General features: G+C 41.9%; 1 protein-coding gene across 1 annotated transcript in view; it reads left to right on the top strand.

The window, feature by feature from the left end:
- The window catches only part of Dner (delta/notch like EGF repeat containing), a 279772-nt gene that overhangs the window by 126415 nt on the left and 138548 nt on the right, over nt 1-14809 (top strand). The window contains exon 5 of the mRNA XM_032901487.1: nt 14315-14460. Within this exon, the coding sequence (XP_032757378.1) occupies nt 14315-14460 (146 nt within the window). The remainder of the gene's footprint in view (nt 1-14314; nt 14461-14809) is intronic.

The raw sequence follows: 14809 nt of genomic DNA, 5'->3' as shown, positions 1-14809 counted from the left end.
TCAGACTTGATACTCAGGCACGTGATGGTAACAAGGGGGTTGGAACCTAAATTACAGTTTACTGAATGGACTCTGTAAGCAACTTTGGACACTTGTAGCCAGATGGAAGAGGGACAGAGTGGTGGTGATGGTTGGCTTTAATTATCAATCGAACACGACTTAGAATCAACTGGGAAGGCTGTCTCGGTGGGAGATTGTTGATGTTGGTTGCCTGTGGGTATGTCTGTGGGGGATTGTCTTAATGAAATTAGTTGATGTGGGAAAACCCAGCCAGCCCACTGTTGAGGGCACCATTCATTCCCTAGCAAGGGGTCCTGAACTATGCAAGAGGGGAGAAATAGAGTTGAGTGCAGACGGGCAGGCAGCAGGCAGCAGGCAGCAGGCAGCAGGCAGCAGGCAGCAGGCAGGCAGACAGGCAGGCAGGCAGGCAGGCAGGCAGGCAGGCAGGCAGGCAGGCAGGCAGGCAGGTAGGCAGGCAGGCAGGCAGGCAGGCAGGTAGGCAGGCAGGCAGGCAGGCGGGCAGGCAGGCAGGCAGACAGGCGGGTAGACAGGCGGGCAGGCAGGCAGGCAGGCAGGCAAGCGGAACATCCATTTCTTTCTGCTTTCAGTCATGGGTGTGCTTTGACTTTCCTTGACTTCCTTACAGTGGTGGACTGTAAGTTGGAGGCGTAACCCTTTCTTCCACTAGTCACTTTTTGCCAGAGTATATTATCACAGCAATGGCAGTGAAACTAGGACAGGTTGAGGTTTCTCTGGAGCCACAGCAAGTGCAGCAGAAAGGCAAGGCTGTCTGAGAACCTCTTGAGATCTGAGGTGCAGAGTGGGTCAGCCCCCATGATGCAATAGAACACTGATATGAATGAAAAGTAACTCCATGAATCAGACCCACCCTCCCAATCTTTACATTGTTTTCCTCCCTCAAATCATGGTGTACCATGAGTGCTTCATTGCAATATACCAGTTAGTTCTATTTTTAGCATGATAAATTCATACATTAAAAAAAATCAAGTTGTTAAGCAGAATTCAAGAACTCATGGTTTTCCAGCTAGAAATCTTACCAAACACTCACGCATTCAGGTGACTTCTTTCATTTGACTTTGAAGGTACCAGATAGCCTGGTAGCTGATTGCTTAAACTTTGGATTTGGAGCTGAAGCAGAGCAGAGAGCTATAAATAGAAGTAAAGCAATTGGGAGATCATGCTCAGGATGCTTCTAAGGGCCAGGAAAGCAAACATGTCAATCAACAGCCTTTTGAGGAAGCTCATCTGCAAGCCCAGTTTCTTGACCACGCTTGTGAAGTCACCTTCAACCCAATTAAGTGTGCATTTATCATCTTCCTACCATCCACACGAGAAGTGATTAATTATTTTGGCATTCACAGTAACACTATTAATGGAGAAGCATTCATTAACTGGACATGGTGGCTGTTGTATATGAGTGCTACAGTGATTTAACAAGTGACTTACTAGGATTTGATGAGTTCAGATCGCTTGAATGGAGGATTAAACGATATATAATTCTGACTGATTATAAGAGAGTGATCAAACAGACATTGAAAAATAGATTACATACACAAAGAATTTCAATTGTACATTTTGTGTGAGCCAAAGAAAATTTCAAAGGAAAATACAAATTGATTTCCATGTTCCCCTAATGAGTTCTTAGGACTGGCATTTTAAAAAGATGTTCAATTCCGATGTGTTTTTCATGTACAATGAGAAACGGTGATTATTCACATGCTTAAATGGAGATGATTTAGTGCCAGAGACAGGGACATAGATTTGATAAGCTTCATTGTAAATTTTGCTTCAAGCAAGGATTTTATAATTTAGTTATAACATTTTATGATTTTATAACATTATGACTTTTAGTTTATCTTTCTTATATAGATTGCTTGCTATCCTTCATACAAACTTCTTAATACTATGCTATCCTATAAGTTGTAGTTATGCTTTGTTTATTCATATAAACACTTGAAGGGAATTATTCTACCTAACTCTAGGTTAATGGACCAGTGAGTTTATTAGGGCTACTTATAGGGAAATGGATGATAATGATTCAAAGGCAGCTGCATCATTAAAAACTTACCTTCAGAATGGCCAATGACTTCTGAAGTCTGCATCCCTGGAAGACTTCATGTCTTACAGTCTTATAGGTAGCTTGGCCAGTTCCTCTCCTGAGCATTTCCTTTCTACTCATATAACTCCAAGGAGTAGCTTTGTGATTCTTGTAAGTTTCAGGAACTTCCTGGAACTTGTGAGTTTTTTTTCCTGAGTCTTGATTATCCTCTCTCTAGGACAGACCACTTTAACTTTCAGAAAAGTGTTACACAACATGAATATAAATTATTCTTTGATTTGTACATTATCTTTAAATTCTAGATAGAAATTTAAAGGGTAAAAATAATTTTAAAAATCTCATTTCAAAGTTTTGACTGGAAGGACCTAGTTAAGGGAATATCTCAGTGGCTTTCTTGCTTGTGTCCTGCCACTGCTTTTTTCTAAGGTGAATATACTTTATTGGAGTCTTCTCCTCAGGACTCTTAAATTCATATGTCAAAACCCAATTTCTAACTGAATCATCAGAAAGCAAGGGCTTTGGGGGTGGTGATTAGGTTGTGAGGGTGGAGTCCTAATAAATGCAATTAATGTTTATATACATTTGTCACCCAGCAATGCCTTACCTCTTCTTCCATGAGAGGACATAGTGAGAAGATGGCCATTGATGAGCCAAGAGATGGCTTTCACCACACACTAGCTTGCCTGGTGCCTAGAACTTTTCAGAGAGATCAGTTTCTCTTATTTCAAAGTTAACAGCCAGTATTAGTTTCTCCAGGAGTCCGTGTATGACCACCTCATTTTATATGGATATTGTTTGTTCATGTTACTGTTGATGATGGTCATGATGATGATGATGGAGGTAATGATGACGGTGGTGTTATGATGGTAATGATAGCAGTGATGAGTCATAAAGCCCTTATCTATTTGTGCTGAATTAAAATATTTGCTCATAATAAGACCTCCTGTCCAAACAACTATCCAGGAGTAGGTACTGTTGTTATTTCTATTTCAGAAAGGAGTCTAAGGCACACATGCTATCTTAAGTTCTCTCTCTTCTTCCAGTAGAAGGTGAGCCACTCTGATAACCACCCAGTTTTGTATATAACAAAGAATAGAAAGAGAGAGTGGGATGGGATTAGCATTTTGTTCATATGAGGGTGTAGCTAATCAGATGGCTAATGTGGTAGAATGGTACAAGAGAGAGTATTTCAATTCAGAGACTGCTGCCCAATACCAGCCTTAGGAAAAGGAGTATTATAGTATGGGTACTTTCCTGAAAATAAATTGAGCAAAAATACAGCATTTGCGGCTAGCACAAAGTTGCATTCTAACTTAGGAAGAACTCTCCATCTATACGTTTTTGTTGACTTTTAAAGCATATTCTTAGACATTGCATTTTTAGTGTTCTCTGTAGGTTAGAGGATGGTGATTGAGTGGGATGGTGGTGTTGGTAACTTTGCAGTATATGGCAGCAGTATGTGTTGAGAATAAAACTGCATTCAGCTGTTAGCAAATTGACTGTATTTTTTTTCCTAGAATGTCTTTACATTATCTATTTTTACCTTAAAGCAAAATGATAATATCCAATTTCCATAGTCATTTGGTTAGGTGTGTGTGACCCATTTGGTGATTTAAGAAGAACAAGAAAGTTGAAATGTACTGTTGCGTCCCCTAAATCAGGAAGCAGATGTGGCTAGATCAGCAGTTCTCAACCTGTGGCTATGACTCCTTTGGGGGTCAAATGACCCTTTTATGGTGTTCACAGATCAGATATAACAGTATTATATCTGTAGCATACAAGTAGCAAAATTACCATTATGAAGTAGCAATGAAAATAATTTTATAGTTGAGATCACCACAACATGGGGAATTGTATTAAAGGATCACAGCATTAGAAAGGTTGAGAACCACTGGGCTAGATCTTACTCAGAAAATCAGATCTGTTCGGGCAAACTGACTAAAAATTTTGTACAGAGGAGATAAAAAGATGGCTGCCAGATTCTTTCCTGGCTGTGATACAGTTGTGTAGCACATGGGGTGAACAACATAAACCCCATTTGTCTCAGCTTAAGGACCAGGTCTGATTTCAAAAAGAAGGTCATAAGGCACCAGCTCCAGAGATAGACCATAAAATCCAGAAAAAAAGATCATAAAACCCACTCCCGAAGAACAGCCTGGGAATAACCACAAGAATGGGAAATACCTTATCCTAAGATGGGTCATCTGTGCTGGGCAGTCCTGTAGTTAAACATCCATGACATAGGAAGCAGACCACTGACCACTTTCCACAAGCCAATCAGAAGCCGATCCCTGTGATATCCCCAGCACCCACCAATGACATTTTAGATGACCTAGCCCATTCTCTAAATATAGGAGAACTAACATTGTAGCCAATCAAAGTAATACTAATGTTATAAAGTTATAACTTTGGTTCCTGCCAATCATATTAGAGATTACCTAATCCTCCTAGAGAGGTCCTCTAGTTCCCTATAAAAAGACCTGTGTGCCTTTGTCTGGGGTCGCCATTTTAAAGAGTGGTTGACCCCTGCATGGTGGTTGTTTCTGCAGAATAAACTTTCTTTGTCTTTGCACACTATCTGAGCCTGAGGTCTTCCTTCAGTGATTTTCAGACTCTTACAGGAGGATATTAGATAAGAGGTTATCCAGTACCTCCTGCCAGTTTACCTCCTGGTTTAGATTTCATTCTACATAAAATGGGACTGAAGAACTGCTGAATTCCTGTGGTCCAGGGGTATTAGAGGTAGTCTTGTTTTGTTATCCCTGAACTTGATCTTGCCTGGAGCTTATACCCAAAAGTAAACTCTTTGCTCCAGGCCCTAAACTGTCAAAAGATTGTATTTATTTATTTATTTTTTTGGTTTTGTGGCCTAGTCTCCAAGTCTTGAGTCAGGGATGCAGACAGAATCCTTTCTTACTTGTTATGCTCTGTGCTAAGCCCAGCCTGCCTTCTTAATAGACTGACATGGTTATGCCATTCTACCCTGTGTCTATGGAACAAGACATGGTCATCATGAGCTGGCTTTCCCAGGATCCGAGTTCATACCAGAGCCCTAGGTCTGCAGCTGGAAGCTGCTATTGAAAACCTCCATTTTTGAGGCTTCCTAAGTTCAGAACAGTATTTATAGGTTTTAGGCTTGTGCCAAATGACTCCAAATCTTAACAGGCAAACTTGGCGCGATCTATTTCGAGCACCCACAGCTCAAGAGTTTATGGTTGGGATTTTTATTTTCCAAGTACGGTCTCCCTTTAAGAGGAAGGAAAATGATCTTGGACCAAATGACTGGAGTGAGATGTGCAAATCCCCTTTGCTATTAATCCCAATGAGGTGTTAACTACAAAGTCCATTTAAGACTCTTTAGCATTAGCCTTAGAGAAGGCAGTAAAATAAACAGCTAATGGCCTGAAGCCAGCCATTCCCTGCACTTTAATTGATGCTTGACCACTGCATTCTGAGGCTAATGGCTGGGCCCTCCTTCCCTTCTCATTTGCACCAAGGGGGGGCTGTGGCAAGAGGCCCTCTAATGATTGGAGAACACTTTCTTACAGTGTTAATGAGCACCCCTAGGCAGCAGCAAGAGCAGACTGTGCGCATTGTGTTGGGAGGATGGGGAAAAAGGAGAGGAAAAAATGGAGGTGGGGGATGGGGAAGCCCAAATTTTATTTGCCATCCTAGCTAGTACTTGAGGGTGTTAACAGATCCCTGGATAGCCTTTGACCTCACTAGGGAAATCATACAGCCATATACCGGATTGAAGGGAGCCAATCAACATCTGTTTTCCTTCAAATCCTCCCCTTCCCCCATGTATCCAGGCACTAAAGAGCAAGTTGAGCTCAGCAGAGCACATGAGACCCACCCCTCAGTGAGACACCCACCCTGCCCCCCCCAGACCATTGCTTCTTTCTACAATATAAAGTCCAAACCTCCTGTAGTTCTCTATGCTTCCTAAGAACTCTCACTATGGGGCATGGTGACTCACACCTGCAGTTCCGGTACTCAAGAGCTGAGGCAGGAGGACTGCTGTGAATTCAAGGAGAGGCTGGGTAGTACATATGAGGCTCTGTCTCAAAAACTCAAAGTGCAAAAACAAATTATCTAGCAGACCAAAATTCAAATCATCATTCCACTAAAAAAAATAAAATAAGAAAAAAGAAATAGAAATCTTGACTTTTCTCACCAATTCTGCAATTGAAAACATCTCACAGGGATTTCTTATTTAGCATGATTATGATCTGGTATTGTTGTGAACTCAGTTTACAGGTTGGTGTAGTGGCACATGCCTTTAGTCCCAGCACATGGGAGGTAGAGGCAGGAGGATCTGAGTTTGAAGTCAGTCTTGTGTATGGTAAACTCCAAGACAGCCAGGATTACATAGAGACCCTGTCTTTTTTTTGTTGTTGTTGTTCTGGAGCTGAGGACCGAACCCAGGGCCTTCCGCTTGCTAGGCAAGTGCTCTACCACTGAGCTCAATCCCCAACAGAGACCCTGTCTTAATAAGCAAAGAAACAAAACACAAAACAAGTAAATAAACAACATAGTTTATTTAACAGATACTGCATTTCTGCTCTTGGTGTGGAGTTCCATTCTTTTTCTTTTCTCTTTTTTACAGTGTACTTTGTTCTTATACATTTGTTGCTGTTTGTGTTCAGATGGCTCTAAGTTTTTTGTCTTAGTTAGAATTTTACTGCTGTGAACAGACACCATGACCAAGGCAACTCTTGTAAGGACATTTCATTGGGACTGGATTACAGGTTCAGAGGTTCAGTCCATTATCATTGGAGCAGGAGCACAGCAGCATTCAAGCAGGCATGGTACAGGAGGATCTCAGAGTTCTACATCTTGTTCCAAAGGCAAACTTTGGAGAAGACTGACTTCCATGGAGCTAGGATGAGGGTCCTAATGCCCACGGCTACAGTGGCACATTTTCTCCAACAAGGCCACACTTACTTTGTCAAGGCCACATTTTCTGATACTGATATTCCCTGGGCCAATCGTAGACAAACCATCACATTTATGTAAGCCCTCAGATTCCCAACTATACCCATGCATGTGTCTGACCATCAGTTTTGACTGCCCCATTGGGGATCTCATCAGTACTTCAGGGATGAGAGGTTGCCTAGGACCATGTGGCCAGCCTGACATCCATGTACATGTGGGCAACTCTAATCGGACTCTAATAGTGTGTGTGTGTGTGTGTGTGTGTGTGTGTGTGTGTTTGATTATAAGAGAAGAGCACATGAGAGGTGCATGTGAGGGAGGACATTGGAGGAATTGGAGGGTTGGGGGAGGAATGGATATGATGAAAATGCATTGTACCATTTATGAAGTTCTCAAATAGTATAGTAAAAGATTACTTTTTTATCAAATCTATCTGTCTGTCTGTCTATCTATCTATCTATCTCTCTATCTCTCTATCTCTCTATCTCTCTATCTCTCTATCTCTCTATCTATCTATCTACCTACCTACCTATCTATCTATCTATATATTGGTTTTTTTGAGGCGAAGTTTCTCTGTATACCCTTGGCTGTCCTGGAACTCACTCTGTAGATCAGGCTGGCCTCAAAATCACAGAGACCTGCCTGCCTCTGCCTCCCGAGTGCTGGGATTAAAGGCATGTGTCATCATGCTTGACTTAAAAAATAAAATTTTAAAAAGAGAAAATATAAAAATTTGGTCAGATATATTTTCAGGCTGTTTATTCTTTGTGATTTCTTCATGTACAATAATGTATGAATATTCATATATTTAAAAATAAAAGCATTTCAAATTTACTATATTTAAAGGGGAAGTCCTGATGCACTTACTTGCTCCTCCTGTCTACCAGATAACTAAAGTATTTATAGCAGGTGTGAGGTCTTCTTCCCCTCATGCCTTTGTCTGATCTACAGGAGAGACTTGGGTTAGCTTCCCTTTTCTTAACCTACCTCCTCCTGTTTTTTCTTTCATGAACAATTATGTCCTATCTTTCTCTCTTGCTTTTCGTTTCTCTCAGGCTGCAGTAGAGGACCTTCTTAGATTCCAGTGTAGCTCAAGTTCCAGAGTGTTCAAACAGACCCCAGAAAATCCTGTGTGGACAGAGGCCAGCTCCACAGCTCCTACCTATTTGCAACTTGTGTCTCACTCCTGGCTTTTAGGGTTCTGGCTTTGGAGACAAGCCTCTCTGAGCCAGCCTACATTAGGAATTGCATTATATATCATCAGTGGAAGAACACAGCCCTCATCTCTAAGGAGAGGACAGGTAGTTTATTCTGGAGTGACCACGGATTAGGAACACAGACTCAAGTTACCCCAGGTATCATGTTCCAACATGGTAACAGTTCCATGAAATTTTTATAGCAACAGGACAAAGGATAGTATAAATCAAGGTGCATTTCAAATACATCAGTGGAAAGCACAGTGGGTAGGTTATGACAGAGCAAGGGGAATCTTTGCTAGAGATCATAGATCCTGTCTAATGACATTCACAGCCTTTGAGTTGTTGGAAGCTAGGGCTCTGTTTGTACATTCCCAAAGGATTTACCTAATGTAAGCTACAAAGATATTAGGTAAAAACACACAAGTGGACAATAAACAGCTATTTTGGAGTTAACAATAGCTCAGGTTGCAACATACCAATTCTTTACATCATTGAGGATCTAATAAGTCTTTCAGCCATGTAGGATTTTTAATGTAGATATGTCTCCCTCCACCCCACCTGGGTACTTTATTTCATAATATGTTGATTTCATATCACCAAAAAAGGAAAATTAGTGCCATGTGTTCTAAGTATGCTAAGAGTGTCTGTCTGTGAAAGGGACATACTGGCTTCTATCAGCTTTCAAATGATCCCAACCCCAAAGAGCCTCCTTATTTGGAGTGAATTTTGTTTTATTTCAGGTCCTTCCTGCTGCTTTTGTAAGGGCCCAGTTCCTGCCCTGGGTATGTGGAGTTTCTCAAGGGCTCTTTAGCTCTGACTTAGCTGTTGTTTGATGGAAACATTGGACAATACTGCTCTCACTCTGGGTTTTTGTAGGCATTTCCATGGTCAAAGGGAGGTGCCAAAGCTTAGTGAATTTACATTCCTACCTGGAAGGAGCAACTGGCCACTGTTCTCATCACCCATGCACAGGGCCTTGCACATGAGTGATTTATTCCAGTGACTCAGTTTAAGAAGCTACAGAACTTAATAGGCAGCCCCAGGTATCAAGGTGCATGCAAAGTAGTTTGAGAAGACTATTTGTGCTTTGTGTGAGTATATGTGCGTGTGTTTGAGTCCGTGTGTAAGCACATTTATGTGGCAATGTGTTCATGTATGTGCATTCATACATGTGTATCTATTTGTTCATACACATGTATGTAATGTGTGCATGTGCATGTATGTGTGGAGACTGGAGGTTGACATAGGTTGTCCTCCTCAATTACTCTCATGATTTTCCATTTTATTTTATGTGTATAACTGTTTTGTGTGTATATATGTCTATGTAATATGTGCATGTGGTGCCTATAGAGCCAGAAGAGGGCACGGATGCTCTGAGACTAGATGCAGATGGTTGTAAGCCTCCTTGTGAGTGTTGGGAATCAAACTTAGGTCTTCTGCAAGAGCGGCCATTGCTCTCAACCCCCATGCCATCTCTCCAATCCCAATTGCTCTTATTTTTTTGAGACAATCTTTCACTGACTCTAGAATTCACTGCTTTGGCTAGACTGGCTGGCCAGCAAGCCCTGTGATCATCTCATATCTCCTCTCCATTGTGGGGTTTACTGGCAGTCTCCATACCTGGCTTCTCTCCTGTCCCCTGTGTTTTTAAAATGTGATCTGAACTTAGGTCTGTATGCTTGTACATCTAGCACTTTACTAACAGAGCTATCTCCCGTGGCCCCTCTCTCAGCCGCCAAATTGCAAAGTTTGTTTAAAGCAATGCCTCTAGTGCAAATTTAAAACAGAAGTGTTTTCTTTCCACACACACCAGGCAAATTCAGAAGTATGGGCAGCAGAGGAAGCTGTTTGCTTAAAAGATGAGTTTTCAATAATTAAAGATGATACCATAGGCAGTGCAGTCCTCAGGTGGGCCGAGCCTGGGGAGAGTTAGCTTGCTGGTTTGCAGCTCATTCTTCCATTTAATTGGGGCAGGTAAAGCTTCATTAATAGTTTAGTAATGCCTGTAAGCCCCAATACTCATGGTCTGATTAAGCATATACAGTGAGCACAGAGTTCTTACTGAGTTGCACTAAGAAGTTCAGACATCTATAGTGAGCATGAGAGCAAACATCAGTTGCTTGGATTCCAAAAACATGTAAATAAAATATACTCTGGGAGGCTCACATGAACGCCTCTCATTCTAAATGATTGTCATGTCAATGACCTTATGACTTAGATTAGTTTTACTGTCAGATTCTTAACTGGAAGCACATGCCTGAATTTAGTTGAGGAATCTTCCTTCCTTCCTTCCTTCTTTCCTTCCTTCCTTCTTTCCTTCCTTCCTTCCCTCCCTCCCTCCCTCCCTCCCTCCCTCCCTCCTCCCTCCTCCCTCCTCCTTCTTTCCTTTCTTCTTGAGTACTTAGCTTTTTGTTTTGTTTTTGTTATACAGAAACAGGGTTCCTTTGAGTACCCCTGGCTGTCCTGGAACTCTGTAGAGGTGGCTTTAAATTTAGAGATCCACATGCCTCTGACTCCCAAGTGCTAGGATTAAAGGTGCAAGCCACCACCACCTGGCTAATCTTTTTCTTTTTTAATTATACATTTATGTGAGTGTCTGAGTGAGAGAATGTGCATATATGAGTGCAGGTACTCATGGGTCTGGAGGGGGCCTTAGATTCCTTGACACTGGAAATTCAGGCAGTGGGGAGCTGTGAAATATGGGTGCTGAGAACTGAACTCAGGTCCTCTCCAAAGAGCAGCAAGTGCTCTTAACCACTGAGCCATCTCTTTAGCTCCCAGGAATCTTTTTCAAAAAAACATGTCTGCCAGGATCCTAGTGCAAATCACAGATTCTTTGTCATGCATATTGGGGTCTGTAAATAACATAGTTTGGAGAATGTTCTGCAAGATTTTGAAGCTTCTTTCTTCATTTCTGAGAATTGGACCTATCCTATGAATGCTAGACAGGTCTTTTACCACAGAGCTGTACTCTCTTTCTACATTGTATTTGAAATAAAGTCTTACTAAATTGCCCAGTCTGGCCTTGATGTTGTGATCGTCCTACAGCCTTTTGAGTAACCAAGATTACAGCCTTGTACTACAAGATCTGGCTGAAGCTACTAGTGTCAACGTTAGTTACAGAACCACTACTTTTGACTGAAAAGTTTAGGGTGACAGAAAGCAAGGGTGACTTGTCTTTGTTCTTTTAGTCCACTTGGCTGCCTCACTTGTAGAAGTGGATTCTGTCCATGCTCAGTGAGGAACCGGAAGCAAATTATATAGAAAGTTACACCTCATGTACTTTCAACTGCACTGGTCTAAATTATTGCTGGCTAAAGTGAATTTACTAGTTGAATGGAATTTTAAAATATAGTCTTTGGAAGAAAGCCTGTGCTGTACAATTGTAGAACATTATGTGGTCTGAATGCTTACTGAACAGATGATGCAGATTTTTAAAAGTTAAAAGTATTGAATGTGAGAACAAAGCAAAGACATGAAAATGTTTTAAATAATGAATGATACCATATTTTGTCTCAATTATTTTATGTGTAAAAATGTCACTTGGGATAAGATCTCAGTGTTTCTCAGTCACCCTTTGTGACCCAGGGTAATCATAAGTGGATAATAACCTAGTATTTTTGCATTCACTGTTCTTCAGAGTTTGACTAGATCATGGGCTGGTGTGATGGCTCAGTTGGTGAAGTGCTTGCTCTGTAAGCACATGACTTTGACTATGGAATCCATACAATAAAAGTTGGGTGTGGTGATATGTGCTATCAATCCCAGAGGTGAGGAGGAGGGAACAGCTGGATTCCTGCGGCTTGCTGGTCAACCAGCTTTGCCTACATGGTGTGTTCCAGGCAATTGAGAGACATTGCCTTAAAATAATGGTTGACAGCATCTGAGGAACAACCCTGACGTTGTTATCAGCCTCCTCGTGGACATGCATACACATGACTGCACACAGCATGCACCTGTATATACCCCCCAAGTGGGCATAGTACATATTTTACAAGACATTCGGAACTCTTTTGTGGGCCCTGTCTTTGCTGCTTTGTCTCTATGTACCCATGTCGTAACCTGTTACCCATCCCTTCTACAAGGCTTGTTCTTTCCTACCATGAGGTCAGTAAAGGTGGTAAGAAGGAGCCATCTATGACTAAATAGTCAGGGACTGGAGTGTGTTGTAAAGTTGAGCATGGGTAGACCCAGCCAACTCAGAATGGGCTGGAGTATTGAGGAAAAGCCTCCAAGTGAGGTGAGATTGGAGCTGGATCCCAGTGGTTTTCAAAGTGGAAGAAGGAGGAGCATTGGCAGCAAGGGAGAGTGGCAATAGTGTTTGCAGAGTTAGGTCGAGCAGGATGTTTCTGTGTAGAACAGAGGCTCCAGGGAACAAGTCATCCTTCCTTTCTTCCTCAAGCCTGTGTACAATGGAGGTTCAATAGGAAATGCTAAGAAGAAAGCCATCCACTCCCAATGGACTAAAACACCACTCTACACTAGAAACCGGTTTCTGTTTTCCACTGAGACACCAAGTTGACACAATGTCTTTGGAAAGGGACAGTCATCACCCTAATCCTGTAGGGCATCTGGGGAGCTGGTATAGTGTCAATGAGACTTGCTCAAATGCTCAGGAAATACAGGAGTGCAGCCCAGAAACTAATTCCTCACAGCTGTGAGGGATAGCTTAGTCCTGAGAGCCGAGGGCCTCATCAACATTCCTGACAACCCACTTGTGCCATCAGGGACTCTGAGAACTGTGGCACCTCATAACTCCTTTCATTCCCCTAATTCAAGGCCTGCTTCATGTTTTACTCTGTGACTGCCCTCCACTTAGCATTTAAAAGAATGGAAAGTGAACCCGGCATGTCAAGAAACACTTTGAACAAATCTGTGGTAATGAGCCTTCGGAATAATACACTGCACCCCTGGGGTGTGCGGAAGTCTAAATTGGAAGGTTGCTAATTTCTCATCTATGTTCTTAAGTGACCATCATTAAGGAGAGGATGCTGGCTTCTGTACAGGCGAGGCAGACCCAGTGCATTCTGTTTCTCACCCAGTTTCTTATTTGACTGTAGTGTACTTAGGAGAAAAAGAAATGCAAGTCAGTGTGCATCCCTGTGCCTTGGGACAGTGAGGGGACCAGATTGTTAAGAGAGTTTGTGGACAACAGCCATGAAACCATTCTGTAACAATGTGTACAGGTGGCTCACCTGTCAAAGCCTGCATGAACTTGTAGTACCTGAAGCATAATAGCGAACCTAAATTTTAAAATTCCATTACATGAAAATTATATTACACATGGCTGTGAAATGAATAGAGGGCTTATACAGAAAAGAATTAACCTTTTCCTTGGTTTCTTTACATATATTTAATGATATCTGTATCTATATCTATATCTATCTATCTATCTATCTATCTATCTATCTATCTATCTATCCATCCAAAAGCTCTCTTCATGTGTGTGAGTGCGTGCGTGCGTGCGTGCGTGCGTGTGTGTGTGTGTGTGTGTGTGACAGAGAGAGAGAGAGGGAGGGAGGAGAGAAAGAGAGAGAGAGAGAGAGAGAGAGAGAGAGAGAGAGAGAGAGAGAGAGAGAGAGAGAGAGGGAGAGAGGAGAAAGCACAGAAGAAAGTGTCAGAGCTCTTGGAGCTAGAGTAAGAGGCAGATGTGAGTTACCCAATGTGACACCCACTAGGGTGGGCTGATACACAGAGGGGCCTTCAGAAATTTCCAGAACTTTTGACTCTCTAGAAGACCAGGAGGAGGAAGCATTGAGCAATACATGCATTTTCTCTGTGGGTGAAGATGAAGCACAGGGATGGACTGTCTGTTAGACAAAGTGTCTCTCACAGGACAAGAGCAGGGGTGAAACAAGGTAATGATGGATGTGCCTGATGCTTCTCTTCTTGGCAATTTCCCATGATGCTTGGAAGGAACTGTTGCACCTTACAGACCTGAGGTCTGAATGGACAGAAGCTGTGTTCCTTATTTATCCCTTCATATTATTATGTGATTCTGACCTTCAGCTGAATTCTATCTGGACAAAATTCTAGTCTTGCAGAAAGTATGTTAGACAAGCATTCTTAAATTTCCTGATGTCCTGTTTTCTTTTAGGTTTTGTGAATGATTCTGTTGCTAAGTCCATTGTGGCTTTGCGTTTAACACTTGTGGTGAAGGCTAGCACCTGTGTGCCTGGGGACGGCCACTCAAATGACATAGAGTGTTCCGGAAAAGGAAAATGTGCCACGAAGCCATCAGAGGTAAGGGAACATCAAGTATCTTCTAAATATATATTACTATAACTAAACAAATATGTATTTGTATATATATAATATGTAGTTGTGGGTTTCCATATGATTTTTAAAGTCACTGGAATAAGAAGTTCTATGCATGGAAAAATCTTCTTACATTAGTATGAAGGAGAGATTTCTTTGCTAGAAGAGTCAAGAGAAATGGAAGAAAGCAAAGGTCCCCACAGTGACTTCTTTTCAAGTTTTGAAACTGGGCCAATTCCCTCCTCAGGCTAGTTACAGGAATGAGAAAACGACAAGAGAAGGTGTGGACAAAAGGCACACCCAGTAGATTTCATCCTTTGAGGAGCTGGCATGA

This window comes from Rattus rattus, chromosome 4 (assembly GCF_011064425.1).
Source record: "Rattus rattus isolate New Zealand chromosome 4, Rrattus_CSIRO_v1, whole genome shotgun sequence".
NCBI classification, from domain to species: domain Eukaryota; kingdom Metazoa; phylum Chordata; class Mammalia; order Rodentia; family Muridae; genus Rattus; species Rattus rattus.
The sequence above is the reverse complement of the archived record's forward strand: the minus strand, read 5'-3'. Positions and strand labels throughout refer to the sequence as shown.